The sequence below is a fragment of the Lepidochelys kempii genome, chromosome 4, assembly GCF_965140265.1.
Source record: "Lepidochelys kempii isolate rLepKem1 chromosome 4, rLepKem1.hap2, whole genome shotgun sequence".
NCBI classification, from domain to species: domain Eukaryota; kingdom Metazoa; phylum Chordata; order Testudines; family Cheloniidae; genus Lepidochelys; species Lepidochelys kempii.
Genome location: NC_133259.1, coordinates 50,552,708 through 50,571,180, shown reverse-complemented (window position 1 = coordinate 50,571,180; position 18,473 = coordinate 50,552,708). Strand labels below are relative to the sequence as shown.

Sequence of the window (18,473 nt, the reverse complement as noted above, 5' to 3'; positions counted from 1 at the left end):
CCATCACAGGCACACATGCTTAAATCTGTGTTTGCTGCTTTTAAAAATTACTCATTAAGGGCTAGTGTATGCCTGGCTCTTATGCAGGTGGCCAGGAAGGTGGAAAGGGCACAAGGAGACTTGTGTGGCTTGTGTAGGTGCCATTGCAGCTTCTGTATCATGGGCTGTACCCTTCCTGTGTCTCTGAGAGCACCCAGGGCCACAAAGGGAGTGAGGAAGGAGGTGGGGCTATGGCCCTCCCTGACTCTGGAGTTCCCCTCCCCAGCACATGGAGAAGAATGGATGCTTAGTGTCAGAGGATGAGCTCTCCCTACACACTGGGGAGTTTGGGAAGGTATGCTGCATTGACATTGGTAGAATACCTCTAGAGCTAAATTTGGCCTATGATTTTAAAGGGCAATGCCACTTTAAAAATATTTTCCCCATTCAGCTAGGAGAAAAATGACTGGAGGAAAGATAACAATAAATAAATATTAAGCAAACTGCAGCTTAGATTATACCCATCGAGGTCCTGGAATTGCATGACTGAAGAAAGTGGCACTTCAACTTTCAAGTAGCTTTAGCTTTCAACTTGTGCTTAGGTTTCCTGATGGCAGGAATTATGCACTTGATAATGGATGTGGGAGAGATTGTTAACAGCCTATCTCATTAAAATATCTCTGTTCAATGCATGGGAGGCAGTGTGCACTAGGATAGAGCATAGGCGTAAGCATCAGGAGCCTTTGGTTCAATTCGTATATAACATAAGACTAGCCTTACTGTGTCAGAACAGTGGTCCATCTAACCCAGTATCTTGTCTTCTGAGAGTGGCAAGTGCTAGTTGCTTCAGAAGGAATTAACAGAACAGGGCCATTTTGAGTGATCCATCCCTGGTCGTCCAGTCCCAGTTTCTGGCAGTCAGAGGTTTAGAGACATCTGGAGCATGGGGTTGAGTGCCTGACCATTGCTGAACCTATCCTCCATGATCTTAGCTAATTCTTTTTTGAACCCAGTTATAGTTTTAGCCTTCAAAACATCCTGTGGCAACAAGTTCCACAGGTTGACTGTGTATTTGTGTGTTTTGTTTGTTTTAAACCTACTGCCTGTTAATTTCAATAAGTGACCTCTAGTTCTTGTGTTATGTGAAGGAGTAAATAACACTTCCTTATTCACTATTCACGATTTTATAGACCTCTATCATATCCCCTTTTAGTTGTCTTTTCTAAGTTGAACAGTCCCAGTCTTTTTAACCTCTTGTTGTATTATTCCATTACCCCAATCATTCTTGTTGCCATTCTCTGTACCTTCTCCAATATATCTTTTTTGAGATGGGGTGACCAGAACTGCACCACTATTTAAGATGTGGGTATACCATGCCTTTATATAGTGGCATTATGATATTTTCTGTTTTATTATTTATCTCTTTCCTAATGGTTCCTAACATTCTATTAGGTTTTTGACTACCGCTGCATATTGAGGGGATGTTTTCAGAGAACTATACACGATGACTCCAAGATCTCTCTCTTGAGTGATAATAGCTAATGTAGACCCATCAATTGGGATTTTTTTTCCAATGTACATTACTTTGCACTTCTCAACATTGAATTTCATTGGCCATTTTGTTGCCTAGACACTCAGTTTAGTGAGATCCCTTTGTAACTCTTCCCAGTCAGCTTTGGACTTAACAAACTTGAGTAATTTTGTGTCATCTGCAAATTTAGCCACCTTACTGTTTCACCCTTTTTTCCAGATCATTATGAATGTTGGGGGACACCACTATTTACCTCTCTCCATTGTGAAAACTGACTATTTATACCTACCCTTTGTTTCCTATCTTTTAACCAGTTACTGATCCATGAGGGGACCTTTTCCTCTTATCCCATGACTGCTTACTTTGCTTAAGAACTTTTGAGGGACCTTGTCAAAGGCTTTCTGACAGTCCAAGTACACTATATTGAGTGGAACACTCTCGTACATATGCTTGCTGTCTGGTACCCTCAAAAAATTCTAGTACATTAGTGAGGCATGATTTCCCTTTACAAAAGCTGCATTGTCTCTTCCTTAACACATAGTGTTCATCTATGTGTCTGATAATTATGTTCTTTACCATACTTTACTATAGTTTTAACCAATTTGCCTGGTACTGAAGTTAGGCACTAGAGGTGATCCTGGGAAGCTTTTTTTTAAAAATATCAGTGTTACATTAGCTATCTGCCAGTCATCTGCTACCGAGGCTGATTTTAAGTGATAGGTTACATACCACAGTTAGTAGCTCTGCAATTTTATATTTGAGTCCCTTTGGAACTCTTGGATGAATGCCATCTGGTCCTGGTGACCTTATTACGGTTTAATGTATCAGTTTGTTCCCAAACCTTCTCTACTGACACCTGAATTTGGAACAGTTCCTCAGAGTAGTCACCTAACAAGAATGGCTCGGGTGGGGGGATGTCCTCCACATCCTCTACAGTGAAAACTGATGCAAAGAATTCATTTTGCTTCTCTGCGATAGCCTTGTCTTGCCTGAGTGCTCCTTTAGCACCTCAGTTGTCCAGTGGCCCCACTGACTGTTTGGCAGACTTCCTGCTTCTGGTGTACTTAACAACTAACAACAACATTTTTTTAATGTCTTTAGTTGCTCTTAATTCTTTCTTGGCCTGCCTTATTGAATCATAGGACTGGAAGGGACCTTGAGAGGTCATCTACTCCAGTCCCCTGCACTCATGGCAGGACTAAGTATTCTCTAGACCATCCCTGACAGGAGTTTGTCTAACCTGCTCTTAAAAATCTCCAATGATGGAGATTCCACCACCTCCCTAGGCAATTTTATTCCAGTGTCTAACCATTCTGACAGTTAGGAAGTTTTTCCTAATGTCCAACCTAAACCTCCCTTGCTGCAATTTAAGCCCATTGCTTCTTGTCCTATCATCAGAAGTTAAGAACAATTCTTCTCCCTTGTCCTTGTAACAACCTTTTATGTACTTGAAAACTGTTATCATGTCCCCTCTCAGTCTTCTCTTTTCCAGACTAAACAAACCCAATTTTTTCAGTCTTCCCTCATAGGTCATGTTTTCTGGACCGTTAATAATTTTTGTCCCTCTTCTCTGGACTCTCTCCAATTTGTCCACATCTTTCCTGAAATGTGGCACCCAGAACTAGACATGATACTCCAGTTGAGGCCTAATCAGCGCAGAGTAGAGTGGAAGAATTACTTCTCCTGTCTTTCTTACACCACTCCTGCTAATACATCCCAGAATGATGTTCGCTTTTTTGCAACAGTGTTACACTGTTGACTCACGTTTAGCTTGTGGTCCAAAATGACCCCCACATCCCTTTCTGCAGACTCCTTCCTAGACAGTTATTTTCCATTTTGTATGTGTGCAACTGATTGTTCCTTCCTAAGTGGAGCACTTCGCATTTGTCCTCATTGAATTTCATCCTATTTTACTTAAGACCATTTCTCCAGTTTGTCCAGATCATTTTGAATTTTAATCCTATCCTCCAAAGCACTTGCAACCCCTCCCAGCGTGGTATCGTCCGCAAACTTTATAGGTGTACTCTCTATGCCATTATCTAAATCATTGATGAAGATATTGAACAGAACTGGACACAGAACTGAACACTGTGGGACCCTACTCATTATGCCCTTCCAGCATGACTGTGAACCACTGATAACTTCTCTATGAGAACTGTTTTCCAACCAGTTATGCACCCACCTTATAGTAGCTCCATCAAGGTTGCATGTCCCCAGTTTGTTTATGAGAAAGTCATGTAAGACAGTATCAAAAGCTTTACTAAAGTCAAAATATACCACGTCTACCACTTCCCCACTATTCACAAGTCTTGTTGTTGTGCTTTTATAGGTGACTTGCCACAGTTTATGCTCCTTTTTTTATTTTCCTCATTAAAATCTGATATCCAATTTTTAAAGGATGCCTTTTTGCCTCTAACCACCTTGTTTACTCTGCTGGTAAGCCATGGTGGCATTTTCTTGGTCCTCTTACTGTTGTGTTTTTTTTAATTTGGGGTATACATTTAGTTTAAGCCTTGATGGTGTTTTAAAATAGTCTCCATGCAGTTTGCAGGCATTTCACCCTTGTGACTGTTCCTTTTAATTTTTAACTAGCTTCCTCATTTTTGTGTAGTTCCCCTTTTTGAAATTAACTGCTATTGTGGTAAGTTTCTTTGGCATTTTCCACCCTAGAAAGATGTTAAATTTAATTTATGGTCACTATTACTGATCAGTTCAGCTATATTCACCTCCTTGGACTAGATCTTCTGTGCCATTTAGGACTAAATCAAGAATTGCCTCTCCCCTTGTGGGTTCCAGGACTAGCTGCTACAAGAAACGGTCAGTCATTAATGGTGTCTAGAAATGTCATCTGTGCATCCCATCCTGAGGTGACACATACCCTGTCAATATGAGGATAATTGAAATCCCCCGTTATTATTGTGTGTTCTGCTTTTTTAGCCTCTCTAACCTCCCTGAGCATGTCACAATCACTGTTCCTATCCTGGTCATGTGGTCAGTAGAATATTCCTACTGCTATCCTCTTATTGTTCAAGCATGGAATTTCTATCCATAAAGACTTTATGGTACAATTTGATTTTTACTTTATTTGACACTGCTTTTTCACATATAGCACCACTCCCCCATCAGCATGACCTACTCTGTCATTCCTATATATTTTGTACTCTAGTATTACTATGTCCCACTGATCTTCATCATTCCACTAAGTTTCCTCAAAGCCTACTCTATCAATATCCTCACTTAATGCCAGGCATTATAGTTTACCATCTTAGTATTTATACTTCTAGCATTTGTATATAAGCACTTGTATCATTCTGTCAATATTCAGTTGCTCACCTTCACGTGTTATATTTAAATGGGACTCTTATGTTTCATTGTTTCTCTCTCAATTCTACCTATACTTTACCGACTTCTTATTCCATCTAGATGATTACAACATTTTTGGTGTCCCATGTTGGGGCCTAAAGGGTTAATACATACTCACAAACACCTTGGCAAACAACAATTGTTTTCAAAGTTACTTTAAAACAAAATATTGTTTTCAAAATTCTCATATGTGGTGATCTTGTTCTGAGATAAGCATGCAAAGCAAATTGTTAATTTTTTTTATTTAAAAAAAGATGGCTAATTGTCTTAAATTGTTTTAAAATCTTTTAACAAATGCTTTATTTTTGACTATTACTATTATTATCATTGTTTTATTATTTGAGGTTTGTAGTTTCTGTTATTGGTCATAATTTTGAAGGTTAAATGAAAGTTTATTTTTAAGAAGAAGCAAAAGTGGTAAAAATTAAGTCACTTGGCCTGCCCCATTCCATTTAAATGTAATGTGTTCAGAATGCATAAAAAAGATTAGTGGTTTTATTTTCATGGACAGTATCTTTCTCTGCTTAACTGACATATGTCTGCTTTTGTTATTACACCACCAGACAAACTGCAGATTTCTTACGCTATATCTATTCTCATAATTAATGTGGGAAATAAAACTAACTTTAAAATGTACACCTCAGTCAAGACTAAAAAAAAAAAAATCCTCTCACACTGAGCAACTGAACCTGCATTTAATGTAAAAACAAATCCCACGAATCACTCCCAAGTGGTAGTGAGAATCCATATGAAACTTTAAGAGCCATCTAATCTCACTGTACATTACGGTCTCACCCACACTACAAAAGCAAACAGAGGGGAAGTCATATGGGAATGTATCTTCCCAGCTCGGCTACCTGCTCGCTACGTGGCCAGGGTAAGTAAAACTCCCTGGGTCTCAGTTTCCCTGTCGTGTGATAAGACTTAAGCATTTTGTATTGCACTTTCAGAATATGTGGCAAGAAGTGCTAAATATTATTAGTATGGTGTTGGTGAGCCTGCCTACCACAAAAATAATTCCTAACACTGTTCCAGCAAGGCTTTGGCTTGCAATGTAGGCATGACTGAAGCACAGTTTAATTATGTTCCTGAACTATGCTGAAGCCTTTGTGCCCGGTTGTGTGTAGTCCATGTAGAGGAGCAAGCAAGGAGATTCCCTCTCCCTTGCACAACTGCACATGAGTGGCACACAATAGCAGACAGTCCCTGTGGTCTATGTGCTTTTAGGAAGCAGGGTGCAGAAAAAGAAGGTAGGGAGGAGCAGGTAGGAGGTGCGGTAATGGCTTCAGCCCATAGAGCAGGGCTGGCACAGTGCAGGGAGCAACCAGCTCCATCCTAATGGAAGGCTCCAAATGACCAACTCCCTTAAGGAGCATCCTTGAGCACTTGGCCTTATTCCCCTCTCACTCTGGGTAGGTGAAGTGGATGACATTACACCAGTGTCAAAACAATGGGAGAGGAGACACCGGTCCACTGACCTTACTGAAGTTGTGCTGGTGTAACTAAAAGGAAGATGAAAAGGAGTAGCTGTAGCTCACAAAAGCTCATGCTCAGATAAATTGGTTAGTCTCTAAGGTGCCACAAGTCCTCCTTTTCTTTTTGCGAATACAGACTAACACGGCTGTTACTCTGAAACCTAAAAGGAAGATATGGCTTGTGCTATCTAAAAATCAGCTTGTCCTCTGATGCCCTCTGGTGACAGGAACTAATTAGCTGCCATTGCAGGTCAGGCCTAGTGCTATTATTGTATACAGTGGTGTAACACCAGGGACATAACACACATTTAACAGTTTCAGGCAAATACTGATATTTTGGGCAAATTAAATTCACTTACAGTAGAACCTCAGCGTTACGAACACCTCGGGAATGGAGGTTGTTTGTAACTCTGAACAAAATGTATCGTTGTTTTTTTCAAAAGTTTACAACTGAACATTGACTTAATACAGCTTTGAAACTTTACCATGCAGAAGAAAAATGCTGCTTTTAACCATCTTAATTTAAATGAAACAAGCACAGAAACAGTTTTCCTTATCTTGTCAAATCTTTTTTTAAACTTTCCTTTATTTTTTAGTAGTTTACATTTAACACAGTAGTTTACTGTATTTGGTTTGGGGGCGGGGGAGGTTTGGGTCTCTGCTGATGCCTGATTGCATATTTCTGGTTCTTAATGAGGTGTGTGGCTGACCGGTCAGTTCATAACTCTGAGGTTCTACTGCATTAAGATTTAATACACATGATCATTTCTGTTGTCTCTCCATGGTGACTACATTATTTCTCTAGTAGTGCAAAATATGCATCCCCTGGAGACAGCACAACTTGGGAATCTCCAATGCTTCTTAGCCTGATACTTTAAACACTTTAGTTCTGATCCTTGATGAGGATGCAGACGAGGAGCACACAGAGCAACTTTGGGGGAAGAGAGCGTGTCCTTGTGCACAAAAGGTGGCTTTAAGCCCTCTCTCTCGACTCCTCCAGTCCTGGCTCAGCAGTACAATGGCTGGCCCCAAGGGACCATTAGGGCAGCCGGATGTTGCTGAACCAATGAGGACTACATCTGAGTGTACGGGTTCACCTTCAGAGATCCAAATGCAGGACTGGTGCCTATATTGAGATGTCTCACAAATGAGGGTACTAAATAGACAAAAAGGGGGAAAGAGAGTAAATCCAAAGGTGACAGTGATAAGTTTGCTTGGTTGGTATTTGGAAAGGAAACGGTCTCCCTAGGAAATGCTTATTTACCTAATTTTCAAAACTGCATACTCAGTACAGATTGCAAAATGTTATAGCTTATCCATTCCCAACTATCTTATGTTAAAATATGCTATGGGACCATCATAATGTTATGGATAGGGCTGATGACAACATGCTGAGTGACGCGTTTGTGAATGATATAGTTGGGGTTTTTTTAAATTGAATTGCCAGAACGGTATAGGCAACTGTCTGAAATTTCTTTTACTGAATGTCAGTTTGTAGTTATACAAGCCCAGTGAGCCTGTGCTTTGTTTTTTTTAACTCCCTACAGAAAATTAGTATTAATAATTTTGAAGGAAAAACTTCACAATTCACTCCTATTGAGATTTTTCTCTGCCACGTTTCAGTATGGGAAGAATGTGTTTAACCTATGAGAAATGAAATGTAATGAAAATTGTGGCAGGGCCTTGATTACGGAGGGGCTTGTGGCACTAGTATGATGATTATATAAGCTGCATGTGCATGGAGACCTGCTGTAATTAGTAACTCTGCTTGCTACTGTAAAGCACAATTACGCACTGCAGCTAAACAGTTGAATTGCGTGTGCAGGCTGCAACATCTCCCACCTCTTCCCCTGCAGTGTGATAGTTGTGCAAAGGATGTAGAATTTCAGAAGCACACACAAATGTTTTGCACCACCCTCAGTTCTGTGTTGCTCAGATGGGGCTGAGGGGAGCATGTGTGCCTATGTGGATCTACCAACTTTTGACATCCACATAGGGAGGTCAAGGGCTGCAGAAGCTACTCCATCCCAAGGGTTGGAATTAGGGTGACCAGATAGCAAGTGTGAAAAATCAGGACTAGAGGCGGGGGGTAATAAGCACCTATGTAAGACAAAGCCCTGAATATTGTGACTGTCCCTATAAAATTGGGACATCTGGTCACCCTAGCTGGAATAGTTGTTTGGATTGCCTGTGGAAAGGCATCCTCCTCCTTTACCTCAGCAAACATGCCCAAGGTGCCTGCCAGCTACTCATGATAGGTGCTGTGAAGAGCAAGTTGTCCCTGTGTATTCACAGGGTAGCCCTGGCTGGGAGAGAGTGTGGACGGAACATAGGCACTGACTCCGTGGGTGCAGCGAGGCTGGAGCACCCATGGGGAAAAATTAGTTGGTGCTCTGCACCCGCCAGCAGCCAAGCTCCCCTCCCCTCCCCTCCGCTCCACCTCCCCCCCTGAGCGTGCCGAGTCCCCGCTCCTCCGCCTACCTCCCAGCGCTTCCCACTGCCAAACTGCTGTTTGACAGAGTAACAAGCTCTGGGGAGGGGGGGAAGAGAGGGAATGTGGCACGCTCAGGGGAGGAGGCAGGGAAGAGGTGGGGCCGGGATGGAGATTTGGGGAAGGAGTTGGAATAGGGGCAAGGAGGGGGTGGAGTTGGGGTGGGGACTTTGGGGGAGGGGCTGGAATGGGGGCGGGGCAGGAGTGGAGTCAGGGCGGGGCCAGAGGCAGAGGGGGGTCAAGCAGCCACCAGCGCCAGAAGAAGTCGTCGCCTATGGGACAGAACACTAAGGAGATGAACTGATTCAGTGTTTCTCAAGCCACCTCTAGTTAGGGTTCTTATTTATCTAGGTTCTTACCCATCACCACGGTATCCAAATGCCGACTGTCTAAGAGCCTTCCCTTGACAGGACAAGGTGTTGAATCTGCCATGAAGTACAGCTTCCCCCACAGCGAGTGCATATAATGCTCCCTGAACTGGGGTGTAGGGCATTCAAGTCTATTATGTTTGTGTTGTATACCTTATGCATCTTTTCTGTAGCCAGTTACCAAGTTTGCAAAATTATTTTAGACTTTAGAAATATACACTTCTCAACCTCCATGCTTCTTTTAGTCTCTTTGGGACAAGAGGAAATCCGCCTTAAGACTGAGCTGGTTATAAGAGGTGAGGATTATCTCACCAGACTGCAATGAAAGGTAATCTTTTGGAAATGATGGGTGATTGACTCTCTCTCTCTCTCTGCATAATAAGCAATTACAGTTGATCACAGTCTTTCCAGGAATATTGTGAAGAATGACTTGGTTCCCTCTGAGCAACACTCATACTGTCAGTTTTCCCTGAAGTGTAGTCAAGCTTAGTTCCAAAGTTTTGATCTGGCTCTACACTTCCCCAGAGTTTGGGAGTGCATGGACGAGGGTTTTGCTTTGGCCAATGACAGAGAGGGGAGTATTGGAATGGGCTAACTACTCTAGAATAAACACTGAAATGAATCTTTGATACAGACAAAACCTAATCAATCTTAAAATAATTGTGTATCTCCGTACTTCTGCTTTGTTCCCAGACATAAATAGGAAGTCCCAAACCACTAGTAACACTTAAGATTTATGGATTCAAGGATCTCAAAGTGCTTTACAAACATTAATTTAGTTTCACAGTAGACTGTGAAAAACTGAGGCATGGAGCAATCATACATTGATTTTCAGAGGTGCTGAGCACTCACGAGTTTGGGTGCACAGATTTCAGTGGAAACTGCAGGTGTGGGATTTTCAAAAGTGGTCGGCACTGGCTACTTCTGCTCAAACTGAAATCAGTGGTAATAGGAAGAGAGTTAGGCCAATGCTGAGCTCTTTTAAAGTGACCTGCACAAGACTCCAAAGGACATCTGTCACACAGCAAGGAATAAAACCCAGGTCGTCTGACAAGTAATTCTATACCTTAATTATGAGCGCATCCTTCCTGCTCTCTATCATAACACTTCCAGTCTAGTTCAATGCAAAAGAGGTTAAACAACTACATATTTTTATCAAGATCTGTCCCAACCTTTTGAATATTTAAGGCATACCCTGTATTGGTTCAGGAGTATGTCTGTAAACATCTGTTCCTTGTCACTGACATGACATAGGCACCCTGAATGGAGGGCTTAGTTTAGCAGTGTGTGTTGCCAAAAGGATTAACTCATTAACACAAATAGGAATTATATGTGTAAATCTCTGACCACCAAGATGAGAACACACCCCCTACAGCAGACATATAAATGCAAAATCCATACACTAAATTGGCAATGTCCTTCTGAAAATGTAAGTATAATTAACAAAATGAAGCAAGTTCCTTCCACCATGCTTGAAACAAGGTAGCAAGTGCTGTTATACCACAATAATAGCTTTAGTTTTCTGCAAATTCCAGGCCTGCATTAATGTTAGCTTTGAGCCAGGGCCCCAAGCAAAAACTTTGCCACCACTCCAAGAGCGCAACTGCCCAAGCAAGCAAAAAAAAAAAAAAAAAAAGATGGCCGGAACGCCGCCCCTGGAATTGTGCCGCCCCAGGCACTTGCTTGCTTTGCTGGTGCCTAGAGCTGGTCCTCGTTTGAGCTAATGCAATATCAAAGCAGCCCAGGGATTTGCAGAAAGGGCATGACCCAGGCAGCAAAAGAGAATTTATGTGCATTGAAGGAGAGAGAAAATGCCAGGGAGCCAGCTTGCCTGGCATGTAATGCTGATCAGTTAGAAGCCAGACACTGAATGAAGAAGACCTGTGTCAGACTGTGTAGCTCAGAGTGATTAGTGAATACCACAATCTGTTCTTGGAGTCAGCCAACCCCTAGCATGAGCAGGAAATGGTGGCTGGTGTCAGCCATGCAAACCCATGCTGTAGGAGTCAGTCTTCTTTGGAGACATGTACTGAAAGTAGATCGGTGCCAGTGTGAAGACACCACACTTTGGAAGTCAGTCTACTTTAGAACAGGGACAGAAGATCATATCAACCTGTGGATGCTGTGGCCAACATTTTCAAGGTTGGGTGCTGACAACTTCCAGTACTTGAGCTCTCTAGGATCCTCTCAGTCAGTTCCTTTTGGAATGCAATCAGTGAAGGGGCTGCTTCATGGGGCTGGACACCAAACTTTAGCGGCTGCCATTCCAGCTCTGCCAACAACTTGCTGCATTTCATAGCAACACCAGGAATGCTGTATTGGCTCTATCCAGAGCTAGGCCCAGTACACTTCTGTTTCTTTCTTAGTCTGCCTGGGTCCATTTCAGCACTCTAGGGAAAGTGGCCCTAGAGTAGCATGATCTTTCAAAGCCTATTGGTGCTGTAGGCCATGCTTCCTCAGCTCATTGTGCAGTAGCCATTCAACATCTTCTCCACTATGCACCACACATACTTCTTCTCTATTTGGAGAAATTATTATTATTGTTCAATATTAATTATGGTAGTCCCCCGCCCGAGGCTCCAGTCAGGATCAGTGTCTCATTGTGCTACAGACATGTAGAATTACACAATCTCTTCCCCCAAAGAACTTAAATTAAGTGATGTGTGAAGGGTGGGGTTAGGGAGATACAATCAAATATAGACTGTGTGTGTATAAAACACTTGATATTTTATTACTATCAATAAAGCAAGTGCCAACTACCTCCATCTGTTCCTCAATTGAGCTATCATTAGCCTGATTTCTTTAACTCCTTGTGCCAGAGGTGGGTTTTGAGGAGGGAGATGAAGGAGGTGAGCATGTAAAGATACTGATATAGATATTAAACTTTTCATGTTATTCATTACTGCTTTCTAATGAGTTGCCATTGTGTTGTCTGTGACAGTATTGGGTATCCATTTCTACTCTGAGATACTCTTCAAACTGCAGTCTTTAAGACCCTGATCGTGTATTGTGATCCACCCTTGAGGACAGCTGTACAGTGGCTTCAGTGGGGGGGCTCTGTGTGTATGCTGCTGTCCATCTATGTGGACCCCCACAGTGCAAGAGTGGGGCCCAAGAGCGTTAAAGCTGTATGAAAGATTGATTTTTAAAGTGATAGGATGTCACAGGAGTACTGTTTACCCAGCCGTGTCCCTGCACTATTTGGTCGTTCTGGTTTTTGAGGCACCTTTATGGATATGTTTCTGTACAGCCTCAAGGAGGAGCTGTTATTTTTTTATTTGGAAAGTATGTGCATTTCCTGCTTTGTTTCCCAGCTGGCTCATGTGGAGGAAATAATTGGGAAGGTTCTAGACAGGTAAGCTATTGACGGATGATCAGTATGTATGATGAAGCAGAGATGTGCTCAACAACAGCTGCCTCAAAACTCAGAGCTAGGACAGTTTCTCTGTACTAGCAACTGGAGACTCAGCCGTGGGAATCTGATAGGACGATACCTTCAAAGAAGCATAATTACAGATAAGGAATAGGCCCTGATTCCTGCTGCCTCTTGCAAACAGTGTAGATGTATTTATTATTTAAAATAGTGTAAGATCCCAGATATGATGTTGCTTGGCACCAAATAAGTAAATTAAGCTTCAATTTGGGTGTTACCACGTGACCCTCTACACACACAGGTGGGAAAATAGAAATCTGAAACTCAATTGCCAGGACCTTATTATTTTTTATAAACAATTTTTTTCAAAATGTTTCAGAAAAAAGGAGAGACAAACTCTATAACAGCTTGGACTCATTTCAAACTGACACAGGTTATGTAACTGAAATCAAAGCCTCATAGTAACATAAAATGTCAGACTTTGCAATGTGATGCAGAATAACACAACAAATAATATAACTAAGGCTTTTGAAAGCAAAGCATTCCATTGAGCACAAACACCTTCCAATAGAGAAATGACAAATCCATAGACGTACCTCTTGGAAAATCTTCCTGTAAGCTGGTGGCAATGGGCGACGATTCCCTTTCACTGGGTGACTGAAATTAATCCTCACTCTCAGCCGTGCAAAGAGCAGCAAGGACTTTTTTAAAAAGACCACTTTTGAACCTTGGCTTTCTTCCTTTGCTGGCTCTGACACTGGCCAAAGCTTACAGCACATCCCTATCCCTCCACATCCTAGTGCACAGGCCTGACCACAGAGGTTTCTAAAGTCCCAGATGGAGTCTGAAAGAGGGTTTTTAGCTGGGATGCCTCTCTAACAAATTGTACACCGGACTGGACTGATACTCTACCTGTAGTACTATCACTCAGTGATCCAAGCTTGACAGTTCTGTCACAGGTTAGGAGGGAATGGGAATTTTGCAGAGAGAGGCAACACCTTAAAGGTGACCTGCAAAGGAGAAAAATGGATTTGTGCCCTTTCTTGCTTCCTTTATGATGTAAGGAGATGCCTAATTTTTTTTTTTTTTTCTGGAAAGAGGGATTTGAGTGAAGAGCGATTAGTGTCTTGGTGGACCAATCCTAAGAGGTCATCTCATACACAGGAGCAAGTTGGCAGTTTAGCCATCCTAAAATCAAGTCAATAAAACCTTTATACCACATCACTATATATTCTCTCTCTACAGAGAGAGAATCACATACTAATTATAATGGAAGTGCTGCACTACATTTAAAGAGCTGAAAAAAAAGTTCAAATGTTTCCTTGTTTCCCTATTATTCAGTTTATTTTTGATGAAAACTTGTCATAATAGGAACATACCTCCAGCCAGGAAATGAAGTAATAGCGCTAACTGGCAAAGTAGCAGTTTTCCATAAACCATGTGTCAAAAGCATGACTTCCATAAAGCTTGTAACTTAAGCAGCTGGAGGGGTAAATTTGTTTTTAAAATACCAGATAATATTTTTTGGTGGTGTAATCTCTCAATACATTTATAACTCTAATGTGTTATCTTTTTTATAAGTCTTGAAAGATGATAGGCTAACAGATCAAATACAACCTCTCTAGAGGTACACATTCCTTGCACTTTATTCCATAAAATAATTTGCAGTGTTTCTCTGTTTTGAACCCTGAGATCAAAAGCTTTGCTACAGCCAGGCAAATAAAATAATACATGACATGAGACCATAGGAAAGAATATCTTTTACTAGAGATGAATTCAAGGTCTTGGCAGGGAGACTCTCTAAGGCATTCAGGTTTTTCTATAGCATCAATCACCACAGTATTTGTGACACAATGTCCTATCTGCTCTCCTCTTTCACTGCCTCAAAGCAAACAAGAGGATTGAGCTCTGCGAGGTAGGAATTGCTGAGTTCCGTTTCTGGTTCCACCATTAAACAGCTCAAGTGGATTTGGGCACTCAGTGGGTTCAGGGATTTTTGTGTGGGGAGGGGCCAGGGAGGAAAGATGTGCATAGTTAATGCCCAGAACCATAGGATGTTCGCTCAGGAGTTAATACAGGCTAAACCTAATGTTCCCTCTGTGTTGGGAAAGCCCCTATTAAAAAAGTCTTGGACCTCTGGTAACATGGAATCAGGGAAATCTGTGGTTCCAGAGTGGGGGTGGAGGCATAGGGCCTCTGTGCAGGGAATCCCTGGAGATACTGAGGACCTGGAGAGGAGGCATACTCCACCACTCCAATTGAATGATTTGAAGGAAACCCTATCCCACCTTTTTTGGGGGGGCTCCTAATCTTGATAAAAGTAGGCCAAACTATGAGTACATATTCAAAAAGTGACCTGCAGCATAAGCTGATATAACACAGACTAGGTAAAGGCTGGACAAAACACAAGGCTGGGTGTCAGGAGATATAGGCCAAGTTTTCAAAATTAGTTGACTAAAGTTAGATATCTAATTAAAAGTGCCCTGAATTTCTGTGGTGCTGAACACACATTGAAGTCAGTGAGTAGGAACTCAGGGTACCCTGAAAATTAGGCCTCCTTTATGTAATTACCATATTTGGATATAAGTGCCTAACTTTAGGCACCCAAGTTTTTAAATAAATGTTGATCTTAACTGTTTGCTTCAGTGTTGCCATCTATAAAATTGTAATAATAACTACCTCATTGTGGTGTTTTGAAGTTTGTATTATTTACTAAATGGTTGAAAGTCTACGAAAGAGCTTGTACTCTGTGTCCAGAAGAAAGCAACTCCTAGATACTGATGACAAGAATTTACAAATAAGACAGGCATCGTTCCGTGCTTTGAAGGTTGTTGTTTTTTTTCTTGCTGTGGAAGAGGAGCTGTTCTATAGGCAATACAGACTTTCTGCAAGAAGCCTCCACATCCCCTGCTAAAACAATACATTGACCCTTAAACACAGCGTTCTCTATATTGCCATGCAGTTAAATTTAACATCTCTAACAATTATTAGACTAAGTAAACGTAAGAGAAATAGTATTCAAATATTGTAGTAGTTACAGTTCTGTCCAGAATATCATCCACAGCTGTTTTGTCCGTTCCCCTAACAGAGAACCAGTGAAAAAGACCACACCAAACTGGTCTGTGGGCCACCAGAGGTCTTCCTGATGGACTACACAAGATTCTAAGTACCAAGGAGTGGGGGATAGGTGCTGGGTAGGGAGATGCATCCAAGAGGATCTCTTTACAAAGCGGTCTATTGAATGAAAAATTTGGAGAAGCCCTGAGCTAGAAAACTCTTCTTTAGCATTACCAGATTAAGGTCTTCTAGCAGGTCAAAGACTACAAAGCAAGAAAGGTTCTGCTTTATTCCTTTGCAGTCATGTAGGATTCATAGTAAGTTGGGGACATCCCTCAAAAAGAATCCAGTGCAGATTCACACCTTCTCAGTCCTGCCCTGTGTGTGCAGGATTCTTTTGGGGAGCCTGCCGATGTCTACATGCCAGGCCACCACTGTGTGTCTGCCATTTTCTCAGAGTTTGTGCTGACTCAGTATCTTGCCAGCTCTCACGATTTGTGATATTTGGTGTTTTTCTTAAGCCCCTGGCTACAGGAATCATGTTGTCTCATGAGAATCTCGGCTTTCATTTTTTCTGCTGATGAAACTCACAACTGTGAGCCGCATGTCTCCTAAAGCTTCAACTGTTGGAAGACAAGAATAATCTAAAATTGATTTTGTTTTTTAAATCTCATGATTTTTAATCAATCTCCTGATGTTGGGTGCCTTGACTCACCATTGTGGAACATGGGGGGTTGCTGATTCTGCTGGCTGCCCGCGGGCTGGGTGTGGGGGCCTGCCTGGGTGCCGGTTTCCGTGCATTAGGCGGGTGGGTTTCGCCCTGTCTCGGCGCCCACCTCCCGGCGGGGCGGGTCGCGGGTGGGCCTGGCTGTGTGCGCGGCGGGGGTGGGCCTGCCTGGCGGGCCGGGCGCTGCAGGGAGCTGTCAGTCAGGCGGCGGCCCCGGCCCTGCCTGGGTGATGTCAGCGGATCAGCTGCTCTATAACAAAGCGCAGCGAGGCCGGCGCCCGCACAGACGCCGCGGTCGGGGTGCGCGGAGCCGCTCGCTCCGCGGGCTCTAGGGGGAGACAGGGCGGGAGAGCGCGGACGGGCGCCCAGCGGCCCCGGCCATGGACAGCGATGAGGACACGCTGGAGGAGACCGTGGAAGGTAACCGAGCCCCGTCCGGCGGGGGTAGCCCGGGTCACCGCGGCTCGCCGCCAGCCCCGCGCTGCCGAGCGGCCGCCCTCTGCCCCCCAGGCACGGCTCTGCCCGCCCCAGCCTGCAGCCGCCGGGGCCCGGAACCTGCTGCAGCCCCCTGGGCCTTACAGCTCCCGCGGGGGTGGGGGCAAGTTTGGGGGCGGGCAGAGCCGGCCTGCGCAGTGCGAGCGCCCCCCCCCTTCCCGCAGCCCAGCCTTGGCGTGCAGGGGCCAGCACGTGGCACGGCCTGGGCCGCGCGCCGCCCCCCAGCAACCTCCCAGCCCGGGCCCCGCTGCCGCGTCCTCCAGGCTGGGGCGCTCCGCCTCTCGCTACCGGCTTCGGCCCGCCGAGCCGCAGCCGACCCCCCCCCCCCCCCCCCACCACGCGTAAAGAGCAGCGGGGCGGTGGTTCCTTTTGTAAGGAGCCGCTTTTTGTTTTCACGACATTTAAAAAAAAAAAGTGCTTGAAGCAGCTTTTTATAGCGAGGCAAGATCTCTGGTGGGGCAGAAGGTTTCAGATGGTATCTGATGCCTGGGAAAACTTAGCAGTGCCATGGAGAAGAACGGTTCGTGCCTGGTTTGTTGCAGGCCCATTTATACTTTTTTTTTCTTTTTTTTTTTTGAGAGAGTAGCCACTCGTTTTTCAGCTAAATAGATCGTTGCTGTTCATAAGTACGTGGTGCTGTGTAAATCTTTAGGGTCTGATCCTTCCAATACTTAAGGACCCGAGTAACTACTCAGTGGGACAGGGCTAAGTGAGTACAGTTACTTCCGTGTTTTAAGTGTTTCAGGGTCTGGGCCCCGAGTACTTGGTGTTCTATGTAGGCACTATCACAGTGGTAATACACGCATTTCATTTTAAATCTAATTGTCTAATGTTAAGATCTTGGAGACTTTCCAGAAAGGACCTAGTTTACATGGCAAATTAAGGACCAGATTCTGTTTGGTACTGTATTACAACAGTTTACATCCAGTCAATCTGAATTGACTTCAGTGGAGTTACTCTGTTTTGACACACTTGACCTGAAACAAGAAATAAGTGTATGTGGCATCTACTTTGTGTCTAATTTAAAGTAATTGGATCTGATTCTCTGTAGCCTTGCACCTAGTGTGGTCACTTGCATTCTGATTTGGTAGTGTCTTATCCTGATTTCCACACACTTTGCATTGGTGTAAATGACGAGACTAAGTGCAAGACAACAGAGAATCACGTCCACATTTTTTGGAGGATAGTGTATAAAACAATGGCTCAGTGTGCAACTTAAAGACCACCACAGCCAACATTTCCACTCTCATATTTCCCATTTTTGTGTCGTATGGTGTGCACCAGTTAGTTGCCTGCTTCTGAGGTGACTGCATTTTAGCAGTAGTGTGCCATATTTCTAGTGACTCTAAGTTATTTGAGGTCCTTCAGCATGAAAGGCACTATGTAAATATAAAATATTACTGTCTTCCTCCTCCCCACCACACACACGCTCTCTGCAATATAAAAATTGACATTTTGTCTTGAAGATGCAGGACAAAACTATTAACTAACGTGTGTGTGTGTATATATGTGTGCTCGCGCGCACACACACACACGGAGATACTCTTTGTATTACAGGAGCATCCACAGGCCCAGATGACAGTGCGCTAGTCTCTAAATACCTACACATAGTGA

General features: G+C 43.3%; 2 protein-coding genes across 9 annotated transcripts in view; one reads left to right on the top strand and one right to left on the bottom strand.

Moving 5' to 3' along the window:
- MGST2 (microsomal glutathione S-transferase 2) overlaps positions 1–16,930 on the bottom strand; it is an 80,130-nt gene extending 63,200 nt beyond the window's left edge. The window contains exon 1 of one of the 2 annotated variants that reach the window (XM_073341175.1): positions 16,353–16,930. In XM_073341175.1, coding sequence (XP_073197276.1) covers positions 16,353–16,365 — 13 coding nt within the window. In that variant the 5' untranslated portion in view covers positions 16,366–16,930. The remainder of the gene's footprint in view (positions 1–16,352) is intronic. The other variant, XM_073341176.1, reaches the window with a different exon arrangement.
- Positions 16,399–18,473, top strand: part of SETD7 (SET domain containing 7, histone lysine methyltransferase) — a 56,643-nt gene continuing 54,568 nt past the window's right edge. For 2 of the 7 annotated variants that reach the window (XM_073341173.1, XM_073341172.1), the window contains exon 1: positions 16,401–16,784. In XM_073341173.1, coding sequence (XP_073197274.1) covers positions 16,745–16,784 — 40 coding nt within the window. In that variant the 5' untranslated portion in view covers positions 16,401–16,744. Of the gene's footprint in view, positions 16,785–18,473 lie in introns of all 7 variants that reach the window. The other 5 variants (XM_073341170.1, XM_073341169.1, XM_073341171.1 and 2 more) reach the window with 5 other exon arrangements.